The 19,645-nt window shown below is 48.7% G+C and overlaps 6 protein-coding genes across 6 annotated transcripts; 3 read left to right on the top strand and 3 right to left on the bottom strand.

Annotated features, from left to right (window-relative positions):
- Nucleotides 1-131: 131 nt before the first annotated feature.
- On the bottom strand, nt 132-1,481 carry F5Y00DRAFT_242154 (uncharacterized protein). The gene is made up of 2 exons (XM_048008470.1): nt 909-1,481; nt 132-799 (listed from the first exon to the last, which is right to left on the bottom strand). The coding sequence occupies exons 1-2, from the start codon at nt 1,395-1,397 to the stop codon at nt 347-349; spliced, it is 942 nt and encodes a 313-aa protein (XP_047862981.1). The 5' UTR covers nt 1,398-1,481; the 3' UTR covers nt 132-346.
- Nucleotides 1,482-2,525: 1,044 nt separating this feature from the next.
- Nucleotides 2,526-3,372, bottom strand: F5Y00DRAFT_263862 (ribosomal protein S17-domain-containing protein; the record flags this gene model as incomplete). The annotated part of the gene is made up of 4 exons (XM_048011566.1): nt 2,526-2,594; nt 2,693-2,931; nt 3,127-3,202; nt 3,271-3,372. The coding sequence occupies 4 exons, from the start codon at nt 3,370-3,372 to the stop codon at nt 2,526-2,528; spliced, it is 486 nt and encodes a 161-aa protein (XP_047862980.1).
- A 469-nt stretch (nt 3,373-3,841) lies between these two features.
- Nucleotides 3,842-8,878, top strand: F5Y00DRAFT_124471 (Spc7-domain-containing protein). The gene is made up of 4 exons (XM_048004107.1): nt 3,842-4,280; nt 4,347-7,223; nt 7,273-7,894; nt 7,950-8,878. The coding sequence occupies exons 1-4, from the start codon at nt 4,065-4,067 to the stop codon at nt 8,615-8,617; spliced, it is 4,383 nt and encodes a 1,460-aa protein (XP_047862979.1). The 5' UTR covers nt 3,842-4,064; the 3' UTR covers nt 8,618-8,878.
- Nucleotides 8,879-11,116: 2,238 nt separating this feature from the next.
- On the top strand, nt 11,117-14,342 carry F5Y00DRAFT_271368 (uncharacterized protein; the record flags this gene model as incomplete). The annotated part of the gene is made up of 2 exons (XM_048012786.1): nt 11,117-11,658; nt 11,987-14,342. 2 exons carry the CDS (start codon nt 11,117-11,119, stop codon nt 14,340-14,342), a joined length of 2,898 nt encoding a protein of 965 aa, XP_047862978.1.
- Nucleotides 14,343-16,170: 1,828 nt separating this feature from the next.
- F5Y00DRAFT_242149 (UV radiation resistance protein and autophagy-related subunit 14-domain-containing protein) lies at nt 16,171-18,248 on the bottom strand. The gene is made up of 3 exons (XM_048008469.1): nt 18,207-18,248; nt 17,250-17,977; nt 16,171-17,182 (listed from the first exon to the last, which is right to left on the bottom strand). Exons 2-3 carry the CDS (start codon nt 17,851-17,853, stop codon nt 16,242-16,244), a joined length of 1,545 nt encoding a protein of 514 aa, XP_047862977.1. The 5' UTR covers nt 17,854-17,977; nt 18,207-18,248; the 3' UTR covers nt 16,171-16,241.
- On the top strand, nt 18,249-19,644 carry F5Y00DRAFT_242147 (uncharacterized protein). The gene is made up of 4 exons (XM_048008468.1): nt 18,249-19,060; nt 19,146-19,204; nt 19,264-19,328; nt 19,379-19,644. Exons 1-4 carry the CDS (start codon nt 18,632-18,634, stop codon nt 19,432-19,434), a joined length of 609 nt encoding a protein of 202 aa, XP_047862976.1. The 5' UTR covers nt 18,249-18,631; the 3' UTR covers nt 19,435-19,644.
- Nucleotide 19,645: the final 1 nt, after the last annotated feature.

Genomic DNA, 19,645 nt, shown 5'->3' with positions numbered 1-19,645 from the left:
TAGATTCTTTACTTTTTTACGCATTGGATTTATCCTATCTATTTGGTTGGTATTAAGACTTCTATGTTGCTTTTTTTTTCGGTTCGCACTGACTCTGCCCCCCCGTCTCCCCCCCCCCCCCCCCTATATAGCCTACATGGTGGTTTTTAGTATTTTCTCCGCGAGTTGCTTCATCCCGGTTGACTGTATATATGAGGTAGGTATAAACGCGAGTAGTATATACAAGTATAATACAATCGCACCTCCTTAGGCTAGAGGCGAGAACTACATAAAACGTGTTATCCCTTCGGTATGTCGTGAACTTCATATCGTAGCATATGTATAGTTGGACTTAGAATACGGCATGTCATTTTCCGCTATCGCTACGAAAAGTCCCAGTGACCTTATCCCACAGCGTCTCCTCACCCCTCGCCTTTCGTGCCTGTCTATCTTGCTCCTGCTGCTTCCACAAGTCCTGCACCCGCGATGCGACTTCAGCTTTGGCACGGAATTCCGCCCTGATGGCCTCTTCTTCTGCGACTCGGTCTTCCTCGGGAACTTTCTTTAACCGCGCCCTAAGAGTTTCCTGTTGTTCTTGTGTCAACTCTTCTACTGGTTGTTGTGCTTTTGGTTGCTGGTCTAGTCTCGGTATTAATGGGGGGAACCGAGGAATTGGACGACCCTCCTCCCTTGCTGCAGTGATCTCTGCCTCTTGCGACAGCATGCGGTGGTATAGTGTGTCGGCATGCATTTGGATCTCTTCTTCGGCTTCGGGAGAGCGGTCGAGAGTTGATAGGTAACCCAAGGCCTTTAGTAGTCTCTGGTTATAGAAAATAGATAGTTACAATCAGCACAACTACCTCTTTTAAAGATCAAGATTTAAGGATCGAGATACTTCGTAGGGAAAGGAGTAAAGATGGTTCACCTACAGTCTGCGTCATGTAGCACTTCTCAAACTTCCTGACCTGATCGCGGCACAAAGTCATGCGCTCCGCCATCGACGGATTCGACATGCACTGCCTCCAATCGACTTGCTCGAGTGCGCAGTTCTCTAAGGCCGCCTTGCCAATCTGGCTCTTGCGCTCCTTATACCCCTCCAGCACGTCCATTAGCTTCTCATGATCGCTCTTGGTCTCGGCCTCGATCTCAGCCAACGGCCTATACGTTTTCCATAGATGCGCATATCTGCCATCTGGGAATTGGCTTTCCTTTGGAACAACTGGTGCATTTTTCTGCTGTTCTTCTACCTCCGTTATCGTCGGAGCTGCTTGCTCCTCCTGTGCGCGGGGTTGCGTCGTCTGCGCGGCGCTGTATTTCACGGGTGATTCTCGCTCTAGGAATTCGCGGAGCTTCGGGTCGAGCTTTCGTAGCGGGTCGTCGTTGGAGCTCGACGCCCATATACTATCCCACCAGCCCATGGCAGATCACGAGGTCTATATAAAGATAATTGTTAGTTCACTCCATAGACTCTAGAGTTCTTTTGCGAAGAAGCTTTATTAACCTAGAGACTCGAGAGGTGCGTTAATTGCCAAAATTCGTTATCGTTCGTTATTAGATCAAGATATGCAACTAAAAGTATTATTCTAAATATGATAACAGGTACTAGCCTACTAGGTACCTATGTATCATCCACCAATCCTCTACGGTGTGGATTACACAACGTTGCACTAGAGATACTAAGGCTAGATACCTACAGGCTACACTGGCTCCCTATCTCCGTAGTATATAGAGCTGAAACAGGCTTTGAGAGTCGAGCTTGTAGAATACCTCCTAATTTAAACAGTTGGGGTAGTGTCTCGCATATTTCATAGTGAGCAAGGATTTCAGAGGTCAATAGACGAAAAGGTAAAGTACTATCGAAACCGTGGGAAAACTAAAAGGAGTTGAGAGCTGGATTATCCTTACATTATCACCATGGAAAAGTTGACCAGATTAGGTGGGTGGTGATAGCTTTCTGGGATAGGTATTATGAAAAGGCTTTAAATGATATGCTATTGCGTCGTACGATAGCTCTATCATACGGCGTGGTGGAATTGGCCTATAAAGCTTTGCCCGCATTGCCTTTCTCTCCGTAAACTATACCATACCTACGTTCTACATATGCAACTCCCTACACGCCTACCAAAGCAAATATTGCAACCAAATAAGGTAATAGGCCACTGGCTACGAAGGACGGGAAAGAAATCGTTATTCCGTTGGTAACTAATCAAATTCATGATGAATTATTGTTAAGCAAACTCGCAATAGACGTTCGACGACAATGCGGTCTCAGTCCACCCAGAAACTCAGCATGTCAAGACTGAGGGGACTCGAAGGGGTTTTATGTCGAGCTAGCCGCCCATACACCGTGGGTAAGTTGCAGTACACCATAATCATGCCGTCGGGAAACAAAACGATGCGTCTGGTATATCCTTTTTATTTCTCAGAACTGCCAATGTTGCATCTCTGTGCACTAGCAGAAAGCCTATGAATCACCCGTTCCGTATCTGAGATCGTGAAGAACCATGAAGTAACAACGCCATCGATGCCCAGGAAAGATCCCCAACCTAGAACTTGCTGAACTTCTTCACCGCCTTGCCGGTTCGGGGAAGCACACGAAGAACGTTGAATCGGACCTATACATCATATTAGTTGGTGATTTTGTTTCAACCCTTCGAAACATCATTCGCAGTATATATCCCACACAGCTCGTAGGGCGATAAGAATAACGTACAGTCTTGCTAAGAGGTCGGCATTGGCCGACTGTGACTTGGTCACCCTCCTCAACACGGAAAGCGGGAGAAACGTGCGCGGCCAAGTTCTTGTGTCGCTTCTCGTATCGGGCGTACTTGGGGATGAACTTAAGGTACTCGCGTCGGATGATGACGGTTCGGTGCATCTTGGTGGAGACAACGGTGCCGGTCAGGATACGGCCACGGATGGAGACGAGACCAGTGAAAGGGCACTTGTGGTCTGTGTTGAAAGTAGAATTAGCTTCATATTCCCGGTACCATTCTTTTTAGAATTCGCTATATCAAGTCGCGAACTTCGCATGTTTCTGAGTGTTTCCCGAGGCGACTATTCGTACAATGCAATCGGCGCGGCATAAACGATCCCAAATCCTTCTTCCAAAAACCTTTATATATATATATATATATTATCACGTACCGATATAGTTGCCCTCAATCGCGGTCTTGGGGGTTTTGAAGCCTAGACCGACATCCTTCCACCATCTTCGGCCACCCTGAAGAGGATATTTGTTAGCACATTGATCTTGTTAGTAGAACAGATATGCGAATAGTGTTGTCTCACCTTGCCGGGTTTGTTGGACTTGGACTTGACCTTGGAGTTCTGGGAGATATGGGGCTGCTTCTGGTAAGCACGCTCCGACTGAACAGTCAATTCCGTCGCCATTTTTGCGATATGTTGTCGAGGTCGCAAAGGTGGTTGGGATCGGGATCGGGAATCGTGGTGTTGTTGTGGTGGTGGTTGCGATTTTGCGGAAACTTACCAAAGATTGAAAATAGGAAAAATCTCAAAAAGTTATTGTGTGGGCTCGCTTGTGGGATGTGTGGGGATCCACCATGATAGAGAGGTTCAGCCCCATTGTGGCTTAGGCACTACCCTTACTGGGCAAGCTGGGGCAAGCTGGGAAGTACTAGGTACCTGGGTACATCTGTAGGCGCAGTGGAAATGGCGCTCAGACCACCTATAACGCATAACACATAACGATAAAGTCAGATAAACTGAGTGGACCCTGTATTGTAATGAAACCCCACCAACGTAATGTTCAATGTTTACAAACAACCCTGGTCTCAATTGACGCGAGCCTATGGGAATCAATTTAGCTCAATGTTAGGTTATCTAAATCAAACTAAACATATCAAACGCGCCTACATACAGAGTTGATGAGGCACCTCTACATTCCTCACAACTTTTAGCTCATAGAGTTTCTGTGCTTAGGACATTGTGATTCTTATATTTGACTCGCCAATAACGCAGTACGATAACTCCTTAACGGCAGTAACATCCTTAGACTATGCGATATCGATCCCTTGCCGAAACTTAACATAAACTTATAACTTATATCAGTCTTTGTTACCAACATGTCTGGTCGCAACGACGCAACCATCCCCTCCACTCGACGAACGAGAAAGTCAATCGGACTGTCGCCTGGGAGGAAGAAGATGGAGAAAGAAAACATCACTGTCGACGTAGCCAGTTCTTTAGCAGGTAATGGAGGTAGAAAGAAGTCACGAAGCAAGAGTATAGGACCTGGTGGATTGGATGCTCTAAAGCCAGGATCGGGTAACAGACGAGTGGTATGCCACCCAACTTCTAACTATAACACTCCTAAAGCACATAGACAACTTATACCCTCAAAACAGTCTTTAGCAGCTCCTGCCAGACCACCCCCGAGATCAATTCTTAAGCCTACGATGCCATTGCTACCGGAGATCCCCTCCTTCAAATCTAAAAAGCCTGCCCGGAATTCGCCTGCCTCATCTACCGCCCAAGGAGCAGACAAGTTACCAGCCCCATTTCAGACCGACGACTCTGGGTCATTAGGAACGAAGATCGCCGTACGCACCGAAGAGGAACAACAGGCCGCTGCACGTGAAAGGGAAGAACGAGAAAGAGCCGAGATGGAAAAGGAGATCAATGATCGCCGAGAGGCTCGAAGAAAATCCCTTGCTAATCGAAGAGTCTCGTTTGCGGCTGAAGCTACCCTTCACACTTTTCATGAGGTCGAATATATGCAAGATTCTACAACCTCGACTGACTCTACAAGACGAGCATCGTCGCTCGCCGCTCAAGGACAAGCATCTGATTCACGATCTAGTCAGGCAGGTCAAGCCGAAGATTTAGTTCCCAATTCCCCAGAGCAACAAGATACTCATGACCAGAGAAGACGCAGAAGCTCGGGCGTCAGCAACCTAGGTTTCAACCAGGACGACACGATGGCCTCAAGTATCTATAGTTCAGACTCCGAGGGGACGGACGATGTGATAGAAACCCATGAAGAGATCGGTTCAGATTCCGGCAGCGACTCCGATGCCGACGGTGTATCAATGGACCTGGACGTCGACGAAGTTACCGGCACCTCTGTCGCATCTGCTATGTCAGCTCGGTCGGCTATTACTAATGACTCTAATGACACATTAGACACAGCTCTCCGACTCGCATCTCGTCGCGCCGAAACTCAGAGCCTCGACGAAGAGGAAGAGATTATTCCATCGTTTGGGTGGGCTAAAAAGCCCGCTCCGAAACGAGCGAGCCCTGCCCAAAATCAAGAAAATGCTGAGCAAGAAGATACCGGTGGCATGGACATGGACATGGACATGGATATGGACATGACAAATGCTGTAGGTGGTATTATTAAAGCCAACGATGATCCCTTAGAAGATGCCCAAGACGAAGAGATGTCAATGGATGTCACTCGAGTGCTTGGTGGCATTCTCCCTTCGCTCCACAACACGCGAGATACACAGCCAACTAGTCCAGACAAAACCAAAGAGGAATCTTTGATCGAGGATGCCCCTATGGATCTTACTGTTGCGGTTGGCGGTATCCAAAAAGCCCCGCAACCTGATAACAATCTCTTTGACCCCGATGATGATTATGAAGACGAGGACATGTCAATGGAGTTCACTACTGTTGTAGGTGGTGTTCTTTCTGGGAAAAGACTCGATGCCTCCGCAAAGAAAGCGTCCCAAGGCCGACGTCGTACCATTGCAGCCGCTGATGACGAAGCAACGATGGACATGACAGCAATGGACATGACAGTCGGAATGGGCCGTATTCTCCCCTCTAATGAGCATGACGAGAACGATGAAGATGCCACAATGGGCATGGACATGACCGTGGCCATGGGCGGAATCATCAAGGGCCCACCTTCAGCAAAGGACCGGGTTGAAGCCAGGCGCCAGATGGAACGGGAGGTTGATGAAGATGACAATGTACCAGCATTGAACTCGTCTGCAAAGCGACGCCTATCCGCAGTTATCTCTGGTACGAACGTATCAGAGTCGGGCAGTCCTGCATTATCCGCGTCCAGAGGCAAAGGGTTTCGTCGCACTGGTGAATGGCGGAGGTCCGTCACACCGGGCAGTTCTCCCGTTCGAGACGTAGCGACACCTAAGTCTGCAATTCCAACTAACGCGGGCACTCCCAACAGCCAGGGACCCAGAACCCCATTAAGAAATTTCCCCGTGAAGATGCCAAAATCACCTGCTACCGGTAGCCAAAATGGTTCTGGCATATCCTCTACGCCCAAATCCGCTTCTAAAAAGAGTCAGTTGTCTGTTTTTCAACAAGATCCTACAACTGGGGTGTCGACACCGCGGGTTATCCTGACCCCTCAGAAGAGGCGACTGTCGGGTGTAGGTGCCGATAGGCCTGGTCTCGGATCACCTAAGGTGGCCGCTATCTTTGACCGGCGTGAATCCATTGGCGATGCTGCAGATAGCTTTGTTCCCCGTGAACCCTCAAGATCTGTTGCCTTCGCGGACCCCCGTGTTATGGAATATGAAGTAGACCGTGAACGCCAACTGGAAGCAGACAAGGAGAACGGCCGCAAAGTACTTGAAAGGGAAGTCGATGGAGACGAGGAGAATACAGCAAGTCTAAAAGATATGATCTCCAGTATGACTCCTAAGAAAAATCCTATGAAGGGACGGAAAAGTCTGCATGTAGGCAGTGCTAAAGGTCTTCTTGGTAAACGTCCTGCCGAGCTTGACGATGAAGAGGAAGCTGAGGAAAGGGATGGAATCAAGCGACTCAAGAATCATCAGAGCAGCCCCGTCAAGAACGTACGCCTACATGCGCCTCCTTCGAAAGCCGAAACGACGGGGCGAGTGACTCGCTCTTCCAGCAAAGGCTTAGAGGACGTCAGCGACAATAGGGCCACTTCAACACCAGTATTTTCGCCTAAGAAAACACTTACAGGCGTACCATCTCCTCATGCAAGAGGACGCTTCAAAGAAGTCGACACCAATCATCCTACCAGTACTCTCAATCTTGACGAGTCTCATGTCATGACTGATGCCGAGGCTCAGGTGGATGATGACGGAGAACAAATGCATCTACAAGACTTTCTGAATATGACAAATATTCGCTTCATGGAGTTAACGACGACAAAACGACGACACACGCAAGTTCCCACCAACGTAGCAGATAACGCTGCATCCGAAGAAGATATGTCCCTGGAGCGATGCGTTGTGGCAGGTGCTTGTACGGTTCCTATGCTGGAATTGTACCAACATGTAAGGATGCGTTCAACTTCGAGAACCTCAAGATGCTAATTGTTAATAGTCCTGTCGAGAACTTAAAAAATATATTTCAGAAGGCAGGAGAATAGTTCGTGAGATCGAAACAGAGACTCTAGAAGACAACCCACCGCTTTTCAAGGAATACATCACTGCAACACCCGAATACAAACTCTTCTTAGATAATCAGTTCAAGAACGTCAAGTCGCATGCGCGACTATTAAGCAAAGCCATGTGGTATGAATGGCGCATGAAACTTCAAGATGGGCTCAAGGAGGGTCTACTAAAGATCGAAGAAGGTATGGCGGCCGACGAGCAGCTATTGCACCAAGAGCAGGAATTACTCGATTCGATTCTGCCTAAGCTAGTGGAGCAACTCGCATCATTAGAGCTAGAACATGATAATTTACAATCTGCTGCGCAGGAGCTAGCAGACTGCGACCCCGAAGACTTACAAGCTGCCCGGTCCGAGCTGACGGATCTCGACTCGGACATTGAAACGAAACTGAAGAAAATCGAGCAACTAAGGCAGCAACTGAGCGAGACTGAATCTGGAATCGGCGAGCTATCACAAAGGAAGAAGGAATGCGTTGCCGATATAGAAGAAGCTGAGAAAGTTCGTGAGCAATGTAGGGGTTGGACCTCTAATGAAGTCAGCGCCCTCAAAGGTCAGTATCTCTTTTAGTCTAAAATTTAACATGATGGAGGGCTAACATAACGCAGCCCGCGTCGAAGCGATTGAGAAGCAGCATGGCTGGGCCATTACAGGCGTAGTTGGGACCTCGCTGTCGATGACATACCGAAGAGAGATCGAACTCGTCTTTGATGTCCGCGCTTTCAAAGGTCTAAAGCCCGATAACTCGAGGATTGATCTGCGGTATATTGCAGCCAATCGGGAACAGAACCCACTGCCAAGTACGCCGGAAAAGGAATTTTTTATCCAGTGCACGCTGGATCACATCCGAGGATTGGCCCAAGCGCAGACCAAGATCAAGAATCTTCTAGATATGGTTAGTACAGCCTGGAAGAAGGCCAATCACGTTGCGAGAAACGTGCATCTCCTGAATACTACCTACCGAACCAAGGTCACGAAAACTTCAGATTCGTCTATCTCGATCCGCTCATGGGTGCTGCTTGTCCCGTTGGAGACCAAGGTGGAGGTCGTACTCAGCTTACATGGTCAGAGTACTCCAGACGGCGTAGATGTCACCATTACGCCCCAGGCACGAGTGGTCTACGGAGAGCAATTTAAGGAAGATAAGATTGTCGAGTTCCTCACAACAAAGATAGGCGCACGCGTGGTCACGAAAGAAGAGAGCGGGACTTTTGAGCCTTGGGTCGAGGTCCTCGTTGAGCTCCAGGAGAGACTGCTTGCGAGGGGACGGAAATGAGGGCAAATGGGTAGCATATTTCCTATCTTTCTAGCTTCTACCTTGTCTTGATATAATGACTTATGACCATAATTGGCGCGTATCGGGGATGGTCTCAACGAGGATACGATGAGTAGAGGGCGTTTGTTGGTGTATTGTTAGGGTATATACCATTGTTTGGTTTATTTATGTCTTGTTCTAACCCAAGATCCTGTCCTTGGGATACCAATACAAAAGTTTTAACTAAGTTTGACTTGCTCATTAGCATCATCGCGGAGATTCTAGCATGGTTAGACATGGTCTTGGAGTTTTTGTGTTTTTGATTTAGGGATATGGCTTAGATGACGCGGTGAGAGTGCTTCAGGATGGAATTGTTTTAATTAATTACTTCATGCTAATTACGATATCAAGACGCGGGGCCAAAACTTCGCATCTCGTCAGGTTTTAGTAGGTACATAATTATAACAGTCTAGTATAAAGCACATCTTTGATATACTATATGAAGTAAATATTATTGTCGTGCTATATGTCAGGATATAATGGTCTATCTATTATATCAGAGGCGCGCAACGCCCTCGTAAGAGGATAAAGGGCCAGGCGTTACTGGTTCGATGCTATCTATTACTTGGCCTACCTACCGTAGACACTCACTCTGTGTATGAAAATCATCAACGGGTATCAATATCTGACAATATAATAGGGTTATCCGGTAGGGTAGCTGTTGAATACCGAATTTATATGAAGGCTATGCTATGCCTTTGCCACTATTTTTAGAAGGTCATAGGTTAACACGGTCACTAATATGCTACTGTACTAGTAGATGGATATTTATCTCTCATTCCGTGCTACACGATACGTGGACAACTACCTATACCTACCTAAGGTCAAGGAATGTATGGTTTATTGGATATAAATAACAGAAAGGTAGCTACTGTTTACGGCCGGCCCAACCAACGAAGTATCAGACGTTACTACGCAACTTGGGGGGAGGGGTTTGTTTACACGTAGGTTGATTCAATATTAGCTACCTAAGTACTTAGGTAGTTTAGTTGCATAGATGGCCAACTCCTGAAAGCAATAACATAATATGTCGATTTCTACTAGACATAAGCCCATGGTATACAGTCACGCACATTTAGCGCAAGGGGTTAGAGGTTCCCCATAAAGACTTACAAAGTGGTTACCAGGCGGCTAATTGCTACCTAATGTATATGGTATCTCAACCCAGCTCCACTATCTTACTGTAGTCTTTCATTTTTCCCTGACTCATCTGACAACAGTTCAAGATTAAAACTTCACTGACACCTGGGTAATGCAAAGTAGATGGAGAATTAAAAAGCTAGTGTATCCACTGAGCAAGTACTGTAGTTCAAGGCTATTTGGAAAACTTGATCAGTTCCATTAGAGAAAAGAACTGGGTAAACATGTTGTGTCATAATAAAAATAAGAGAACCAGAGGTCAAACATTAGCTACCTAGCCGACTGCCAATCTTGTGAGGTTCGAGGTAAATATATCAAATAAGATTATGTCCTAGAATGTAGCATTAATAGCCTTAGAGAGCGTTGCAAAACTACCCCTATTTTAAACCATGAGCAATACATAATATAAACATCTTTACTAATTATTCCTACTATTTGTATGCTATGTGATGGCTCCAGGCGTGAGGGTAGTAATTAATGTCGTCGAGAGTAGAAGTGCCCTCCAACCACATTGTTTACCCCTTTTCTAAGATCACCGAGTAGAGTCATTGTCGTTGCTAGGAAAATAATAAGCTCTTATTCCATTACTATCTATCTAGGTATTTACTTAGGTACCTACCTAATTACTCATAGTTATTCTACATGTACGCATAGCCGCGCAAGCAAGTCTGGAAGTGTGCGTGAGTGTTTATGATATGTTTTCCCAATGTATTCTAGCAAACCACAAGTGGTAGTAACAGATACCTAAGGTACAATAGTAAGATGGCTACGAGAGAGTAGATACATATAAGGTGCGTGCGTACCATAGCACGTACCTGTTGTATTTACCTAACTTACAGAATCGCTTCCTTACTTCTATGTGTAGGTACCTAGGTACGTACGGGTTGAAGCTTTGTATATATCTTGAATTACTGCAAAATATGTCAGTGCATCACTGACTTAGGTGGGTTGTAAGTCATAACTTCCTAACAAACATTGAGTTCCATAGCAACTGTAGTCGTACCTTCCTTCCATATCTCGAGTTGGTTACAAAGTACCAAGGCACAAACATTGTTTGTGTAGGTTAGCAGCTGCTACTGTGTTTGTTACCCGTCACCTAGGACCTCCGTTGCCCAGCATCACCAACCTTCCTGCCGCCTTGCGTAGCAACACACCGCCCAAGAAATTATTATAAAAGAAAGCCCTCCCTCCCCGAGTCTCTGAATTTCCTCTTCTTCCTTTCTTCTTCCTCAAACATTTTGTTTACGCTCGCATACTCTCGCATACTGCACTCTGCCTACGCACTCTGCAATACGCACTCTTACGCACAACGTCTACGAAATGTTTTCTCACGCTCTGATCTTCTTGGTCACCCTTTCCCTCGCATTCACCTCTATCCTCACACACCTCTTCTCTTCTATCCGAGCTATCACTACTTCTTCTATCCGCCTTATCACGATGCCTTCCCTAGCTACCCTCGTCGCGCCCCTCTACTCTTCTTCCGCCGTCATCATCACCCCTCTTCTTACCGGTATTTTCATTGCTTTCGGGCGCGTCCTAGGATGGCCTTCTATTTCCGAATTCATTCCTTTTGTGCTGGGACTTGCCACGTACCTTTTCAAGGTTCACCCAGTACTCGGGTTTGTTTGCGTTACCTTCTTTTCTCTCCTTGCGGTCATGGTTCTAGGTCTATCCGACGAGGCCGACGTCTCTACGTGGTTGGTGATCCCCTGGCTCATCATGCAGGCTGGCCTGTGGATGTATACATCCTATGGTTGGTATGCTTGGTGGGCCGCGTCCGTCGCTATCGCCATCAAGAACTACGGCATGTCGCCTCCTGTCTGGTGTATCCCACAGATCCTTGTTTGTCTGTGGCTCAAGCTGTAAGTAACTTTTTTCTTTTCTTTTGTTTCTACCTTTCCCTATTGCTACTATTGCTGTCATGCTATTATACTATTCAACATTCATCATACTCTTCTATCATATTGGTTATTGTATCCTTTATAGTCTTGTATTCCTGTTATCCTTATACTCATGTGACTTGTATTTTCTCATTACCCCTATGCCCCTATGTCCCTATGTCCCTATGTCCCTATGTCCCTATTCCCCTATACTCTTCTTACCCCTATGCTCTTGTTACCTTACCCACCTTGTCAACTCTATTATTTACTACATGTCTTATTTGAATAACACGTACTAACTTATTCCTAGACTGTGGTCTGATCTCAACGAGGAACACATTCGTCTATTTGGCTATCGCCATTGTCCCGATTGTGTGACATACCTTTACAATGAGCTTCAGAAGCTTGAGTGGAGTCTTGACACCCGCGAACTTATGAGTTGGGGAGACTGGTCTGTGGCTCTTGTTCGTCGAGTCACAGGGCAGTTCACTACTCGCCCCCTCACTCCCGCCCGCCCTGTCTCTCCTGCCAGTTCTCTCTCTCCCGCTCTCCCTCAGCCAATCCCGCTGTCGAATCCCGATGGTCCCATGGTTACTTGTGAGCAGGTCACCACTCTTAAGGCTGCCGAACCTGAAGCCTTCTCCAACACGCAGAGAGTGTACCGCCCACACCGACTTGTGAGTAACCAGCAGAAGGGTAAACAGCAACATGAAAGGCCCTTGATCGAATTCCCGCCAAGTACTTTTCGTACCTTTAGGCCTCTTTCTACTGCTCGACCCCTTTCCACCGCTCGACCTCTCTCTGCCCTTACGCCTCGTCCTGCCACCAACCCTTTTGTCAAGCGTACCTCATGGTCGGATCACTTCACTCTTCCCCTCAAGTATCAAAGGCAGCGGGAACGGCAGCGGGAACGGGAACTTGAGATGATCCGTCTCGAGCGCGAAAGTCTCGAACAGGCTAACAGGATGAGTCATCCTACACCCTCGGGCAACATAGGTTTCTTTGCGCCCACTTTCCTCAACGGTGCCCCTATCTTCGGTGCGCTGGCCGTATCTGCTCCTGTGCCGGTTCCTGAGATTCAGCTACCCCCCCAGCCAACTTACCAGCAGGTGTTCCACCAGCCGGAATGGGTGCCCGAGTCTCAGCCGCCCCAGCTTGCGTCAGTGGTTGTGTATCCAGCCAACAATGTCAACATCAACACCCCTTGTGAACCAGCTGTTCCTGCGCTGGGCCAAGCCGTTTACACTGCCAACCACATCGCTACGCCTTTCCATGTCCCGCCCCAAGAGCCAGCGCCAATTGTACCAGTACCCATGGACGTGGACAGCCCGGAGCAGGAGGAAGACCCGGCACCAGAACCTATGGAGGTCGAGGAGGAAGAAAAGCCTGGCTTGATGTCGGCACAGGAGATGGAGGACGAGCTTGTTGAACATTTCAACAACCTGGCCAGCACCAGCGACAACACCAATGTTGGCCAGAGCGACAAGCCGGACGACGAGCCAGGCTACGAGAGCCTGGACGATCGTATGGGTGCCTCGCCATTCAACGACTGCAAGATCAGGAAGGATCAAACCCCTGCCAAGTCTCAGTCGCAGCCCATACAGCCTCCATCGACATCGACATCGCAAAGCAAAAGCCTTGGTGGTGGGCTGCAGGCAAGCATGTACAATGTCAACAACCTTGCTTCCGCAGCGCAGACGCCATCGTCCCAGGCTCTGCCATCAGCACTGCAGCCGAAGCCGACAGTCAATCAGTCACCATTGACCAAGGCGTTCGCTCAGCTCTCATTCCCGCAGATGCCACTACCTCAGGCTCAGGCTCAGCCGACAATCGCCCATTCGACATCCGCCCCGCCAATGTCTCTGTTCTCAGTCCCGCAGATGCAACTACCCCAGGTCCCGCCCTCCACGCCTCAGCCGAAGCAGACAGTCCAGCAGATGCCGCTGCCCCAGGCTCTGCCCCAGACGCTTCAGCCTCAGCCGACAACCCCTCAGGTGACCTGGCCCCAAACTGCGCCCTCGACATCGCAGCCTCAGCAGACGACGACGCCCAAGGCCCTGCCCCCCCTGAAGCCCGAGCAGACAACCCAGCAGAAGCCATCGACCCAGGCTCCGCCCCAGACGCCCAAGCTTCAGCCGACAACGTCGCAACTGCCCCTGCCCGAGACTATGCCATCGACGCCTACGCCTAAGCCTAAGCAGACAACCGCGCAGGAGCCATCGTCCCAGGCACTGCCCCCGATGCTAAAGGCCCAACAGGCAATGGCATCATCAAGGCGGATTGCCACGCCAAAATCGCGAATGGCGCTGATTAACCAACGCCAGGCCGAGAAGCCATCTTCTTCGACGACGGCGGCCCAAGAGCCTGCTAAGAAGTCCCGCCCCCAGGCCCGAAAAGCCCCTCGTCTTCCGGGAAAATCCAAGCCAGAGAATGCCACGTCGGTCCTTTACACCGAGCCCGTTGACCCTAAGGGCAAAGGTCCTGCAGTTGACCCTAAGGGCAAAGGTCCTGCAGCTAAGCCCGCGGCATCGCAACCGGAAATCGTCGATGAGGAAGAGGACTTTGAAGACAAGGTCTGTGAGTTTATGGATAGTGGCATGGGCCATGAACAGGCCCATATCATGGCAGAGCACTATTTCAACCAGCGAAGACTAAACCGTCGTTGAACTTGACTATTGTCCGGTCTCGACACTGATTTCCCTGGTACTCACGCCACATTTATCCTTACTCAGCTAAGATCACCTGGTACTGGTCGGCTCTTCAAGCACAGAGATTCTCCTCTCTCTCTCTCTCCTATTTGAACTAACTAGCAACTTCCTAGCGCTGGGCCGGCCGATGCTATATTGACAGCTTAAACCACTCCTAGGAACCCATTGGGCGACGGAGGGGGTCGGTCGGCCGCCATTCGTGATGATCTGGACCCTTGATACCCGCGCAAGCAGGAGATTGGTATAAAATGCACGTCTGGCCGCCCACCCTTGTCTAGAAGCACGTCTCTTCTTGCGCCTCTTGAACTTGAAGCAGAAGTGTGCGGGACATGAAGCTCGATGAACCTGAGGAACCTCGGAGAAGGGGGAGAGCTTTTGGTGTCAGGTGCGATCTCGTGGTAGTTGGCGAAGGTGCCATGGGATCGTGTCCTGTTCGGCGCATGGCGGGTTCTGAGTCTTCCGAGTGATCCTAGATCAGGAGGTTGCGAGGACTTCGCTACAGCTTACTTCGAGTTGTCTGGTTTTGTTCTACCTCTATTACCTAATTGGCACCTGTCTGTTTGTCTCTCTCTCGGTTATCTATTGGTTTACTGTATTCGCCGACAACGTCTCGTCGCGGTTCTCTTTTCTCGCCGCGCCATCGAGCAGGCTTCCCGACAGCCCGAGATGACAGACCAAGAGTATCGTCAACATACTATTAGCAGAGCAAAAAGGTATAGTCTCCCAAAGGATTTTTAACTGATTATCGTGGTGCTAACTATTTGCAGAACCCCGAGCTCATTCGACTGCTGACATCTGCACCGAGAAGCAAGATGAAGATTTTAAGGACACACGACAACTCGAGGAATAAGAATAAGAACTAAGGATTAAGATCGACACCGAGACGAGCCCGAGGACCAGCACCGAGGAAGCTGAAGAAGATCAAGGACAAGAATACTAACAGCAGCAGGACGACAACAACAACAACAACAACAACCGACACAAGGATACTAACAGGATACTAACTAACAGCAGCGCCGGGTTCTAGGACCTATTATTTCACGGCGAAGCCGTTATTGTTCATGCTCAAATGAAGGGAGACTTGTTCTCCCGCACCATGCGAGCATAAACAGCGACGCCCAGATCAATGCTTTAGCAGGCCCACTACCTATTGTCGCGAGCGCGGAGGGGGCTTCGGCCTCTACTATTCCGCGTCTCGCACAGGCGGGTGGCTACATTTTAATACTCTGATGCCCTTTGGCTAAGTAGTGGTAAGTTAGGTAGCTAGACTTAGGGGTCTATGGAACTGTGGGGTTATGGTCACGGGTTTGCCATGTTTCCAAGCTGGATTCTGGCTTTGGGATATTTACTTGGATTGGTTACCTAGGTACTACTGACATTTAGATCTTGGGGGTGGGATGATTAGGGCTCTTTATGATGAGCAGAAGAGAGAGAAGATAAGTTTACCCTTAATACCTATTCTTACCACCTTCTATTTACCTTCTTGATTGACTAATTGGGTTTGCCTAGGCTCAAGTGGACTTCTGCAGTCCGCTACGCGCGCTCGTGGTGATATTCATGACTGACTTCAAGGGTGGTTTGGTTCGAGATAATGATATATATCTGTACTTTTTACATGTACCTAGTATGCAAGCATAGAACCAAGCTCGGTGGCAGCGGGTTTAATAGAGATTCATGAATTGGTTACATATCGCTACACATCCCGTAATACATTCTGCTACAATCACCTCCATCTTCACGTAAAGCAATGTCCACAACAATTCAAAGGGCACAAACAGTGTAATACTTGTAGACAGGTAGGTTCTATTCAAGACACTTACTCTATCTAGACTCTACTCTAGTTTATGGCTCAGCGATCTACCGAGGCTTTATCTTCGTCCAGCCGCTGGTACCCTTCTCTCTCTCGCGCTCCCTCCCTGCAACGGCCCTGTTAGGCACTCTCGAGTTATGATCGCCGCTACTACCGCTCTTAACAGTATTGACGCTCATGTAACTCTCGATGCCGAAGCGGTGGCCTGGGACACCGGGTTGCCCTTTGTTTGGTGTCCCACCAACCAGCACACCATCGTCAAGCGCGTCGTCTGGTGTCCAGGCGTCGTCTTCTAGCAACTCCCACTCTGGGACCGGGTTCTCGCGCACTAGCTTGGCCTTCAGCTTGTCGACCATCTTAATCACGGTGGGCATCCGGAAGCTGCGCGTAAGATCATTGCCCGCCGCGCTGCCGAGAAAGGTGTGGGCCGTGCCGTGCGAATATAGCCCCATGCGAGGTGCTGTTCTACCTAGCTCAGCCGGGTTGTTGCCGTTGGTCTGGGCAGGCGCCTCTGCTATCTGCTGGGGGTTGCGTTGCAAGGAGGAGTTGATCAGGAGATTATATAAGTTGCGTCCCAGACAGGCGAAGTCTTCGAGACTATTGCTGTTATCACTCATGGGCACGCCTTGTGTCCGGCAGAGCCAGACGATGTCGTAGGCTAGCAGACAAACTGCTTCGAGGAAGGAATTGTACGCCGACGGGTCCTCCTTGCTAAGGACCGACAGGGGCTTCTCGAGAAAAAGGGGCCGAGGGTGCGGGACATGGGCAAATTGACGGTCACGTGGGTCGGGGGGTAGGAGAGAAGTACCGGGAAATGCGACGTCGCCGTGGTGGTAAGAAGACGTCAAGGAAAAGATGGTTGGTTTGGGGTAGTCATTGTGCGGTAGTGTAAATTCTGCCGGAAGACGAATGGACAGGTAGTGAGAGGTAAGCCATAATAAGTGGGTGATATGCGCGAGAGAAGCGGAAATAAGTTCAGGTTGCGCGCCTAGGTTTAATATTAGACTAGGTTGAACGACTACGAGTTACGTTTAGATGAGATACGAGATACTTACTGTTCAAATTGTGTAGGTCGACGATGTCGATGCCGCCAATCTTATACTCGAACCGGACGGGATTCCCGCGACGGACACGTTGTAGTCTATATAATTTGGCTACTTCCATGCACAGCGCGGCGCGGTACTGAGTCATGGCGTCGTACTCTCGGTCCCAAGTATACTTGGCCATCTTGGCGGCCTTTTTAGTCTCCTCAAGCTCCCGGTTTCGCCGCACCGAAACACCCTGGGCCGCGGCGGCAAGATCCGACTTCTTACGGGCGATGCTAGCCTTGCGCTCCTGTATCTCTTTCTTCGCAGCGTCGACCTCTTCGCGGAGCTTCTCTGCCGTCGCTATGATCTGCTCCGTCCTCTCTTTGGCCTTACGTTCCTCCGAGATGCAGTTCTCTACGTAGACTCGAGTGAAGCGATCGTTTGCGGGGGTTTCGGAGCTCGCGTCGCTGTCTGACAATCGCTTGGTGACTCGAGACTCGAGCTCCTCGGCTTCGATGAGAATCCGAGCGTTGGCTATTCGTCTGTCGTATAGTTCGTTCCTCGCATCTACCGCGCAGAAGAAGGGTAACCTCGACGGGTGGTGCATCCGTTGACAAATGTCGCAATTCATGGTGGTGGCGGGACTTGCGGTGGGAACTGACGAAGATTCAATGGTGCGGGATGTCTGTCTGGGGGGGGACGGGGGGATTAAGAGACGCGCTTCTACGGATAGCAAGCGGTCGATTGAAGAACTCCTATTACATTTGCGAGGTAAGCAATCTGCATATCGACTTGCCAGAAGGCTATATAGATATCGACGGAAAAAAAGCGATATGGAATAAACATTGATGAGAGGATGTGAATGGAAAGTTGGAAGATGGGTTCAATGCTCCTTGTGACGTTGAGAGGTGCAGGGGTATGGATTAGGTATGCATGTAAAAGAGGTATTATGTACCTGTTACATGCAGGGGCAGTTGTACTTACCTTATCGGACTCTTATCAGTAGCCTATCAACCTTATTGCGCTTGCCTGCCAAGTCTGTCGAGTCTCGTTCAATTTAAACTTGATTTTTGGGCAGCGACGCGTCTCTCTCGTTGTCTTTCAGGTATGTAACATGTAAGAAGCTGTTCCAAGCTGTTCCTTAATTTATTGTTCTGTGCCTTGGTCTGTTTATATACGAGTCTAAAGTCGGAGTTAAAACAATCAGGTGATTAATTTATTCAGCCTCAGGCTCTCAGCTGCCCTTCCATTCATTCTAATTCTAATTCTACTCGTGAGTCACGAGTCGTCTCTTCTCTACAATATCAGATTATTCTGGACACTGGACGCTTGCTGTTCCGTTTGTCAACGAGAAGTCGACAAAAAACAGCTGTCAGAGACTCAGAGTCATTAAAGTTACGGCTGGCATCATGTCTACCACACCTAGATCGTCATCGCCAGTGAAGCAATCACTTGCTCAGGATGAAATGCCAGGTGATCAATCAATGATGGTAGAGTTACCAACTCATCTGGGTGACCAAACCGAGTTTGTTGATCCTGAGGAGGATGTGACGGTAAAGCTACAATCACAACCGCAGCCGAGATCGCCTTCACGGGCTCAGGGCCCCAAGGTCGATCAGGGCCAAGACATGTCGCTTATGGCTAGACAGTTGGACCGTCAACGTCAGACACGAACTCCCGAGCCACAGAAGCGGCGGAGTAATAGGTCTGAAATGCAGAGTCCCGGTCATCTTGTTGCATTTGATTGGGAAGACTTCGAGGATCGCTATGAGAAAGCTCTACAAGAGGCCGACGAGCAAGAGAAACAGCTCTTGGAAGAGTTTGATACTCTTGTCAAGGTAAGCCGAGAGATCTTATACTATATAGCCATTAGCGACTCGATTAGCGACTCACCAAATTATGGCTAACGCTAAAATCTACTAGTACTTCAACGTCTGGGCGTCAGCTTCGTCCGCCCATGATAATGAGAGAGCGGTCAAGAGGTTTGTCATCCCCTGTCGTGTATTTCTGCACAAAAATGGTAGTTATTAAAAGTTGGCAGACTACAAACTCGCGAGAGACATGTGCGCCTCTCCGAGCAGGCACTCTTACAAAAGAAGCAACATCGTGAGTATTAGTGCCCCTGATTTTTATATCTCCGAGGCTGATTTAAGTAGTATCTGAAGTAGTGAAGGCCTTCCAGAGTGCTCTAGCGCTTCTGAGATCAACCTGAGCTCACATATTCCGTATTATATGTTTATATGGCGGTGCATGATATCAGTGTGCATTCGATGAATATAGGTGAGGTTTACGACTTGACGACTTTTACGATGCTTATGACTTAATTACGATATGGAGTTGTACTTAGCTGCGTACATACAATTTGCTACCGTATCTAGCCTCATGATCTATACTTTACGTTGATGTCTTCTCTCGACACTTGG

The sequence above is a fragment of the Daldinia vernicosa genome (genome assembly GCF_022497035.1).
Source record: "Daldinia vernicosa strain CBS 139.73 unplaced genomic scaffold F5Y00scaffold_37, whole genome shotgun sequence".
In the NCBI taxonomy this organism is placed as follows: Eukaryota; Fungi; Ascomycota; class Sordariomycetes; order Xylariales; family Hypoxylaceae; genus Daldinia; species Daldinia vernicosa.
This window is presented reverse-complemented; position numbering and strand designations above follow the sequence as displayed.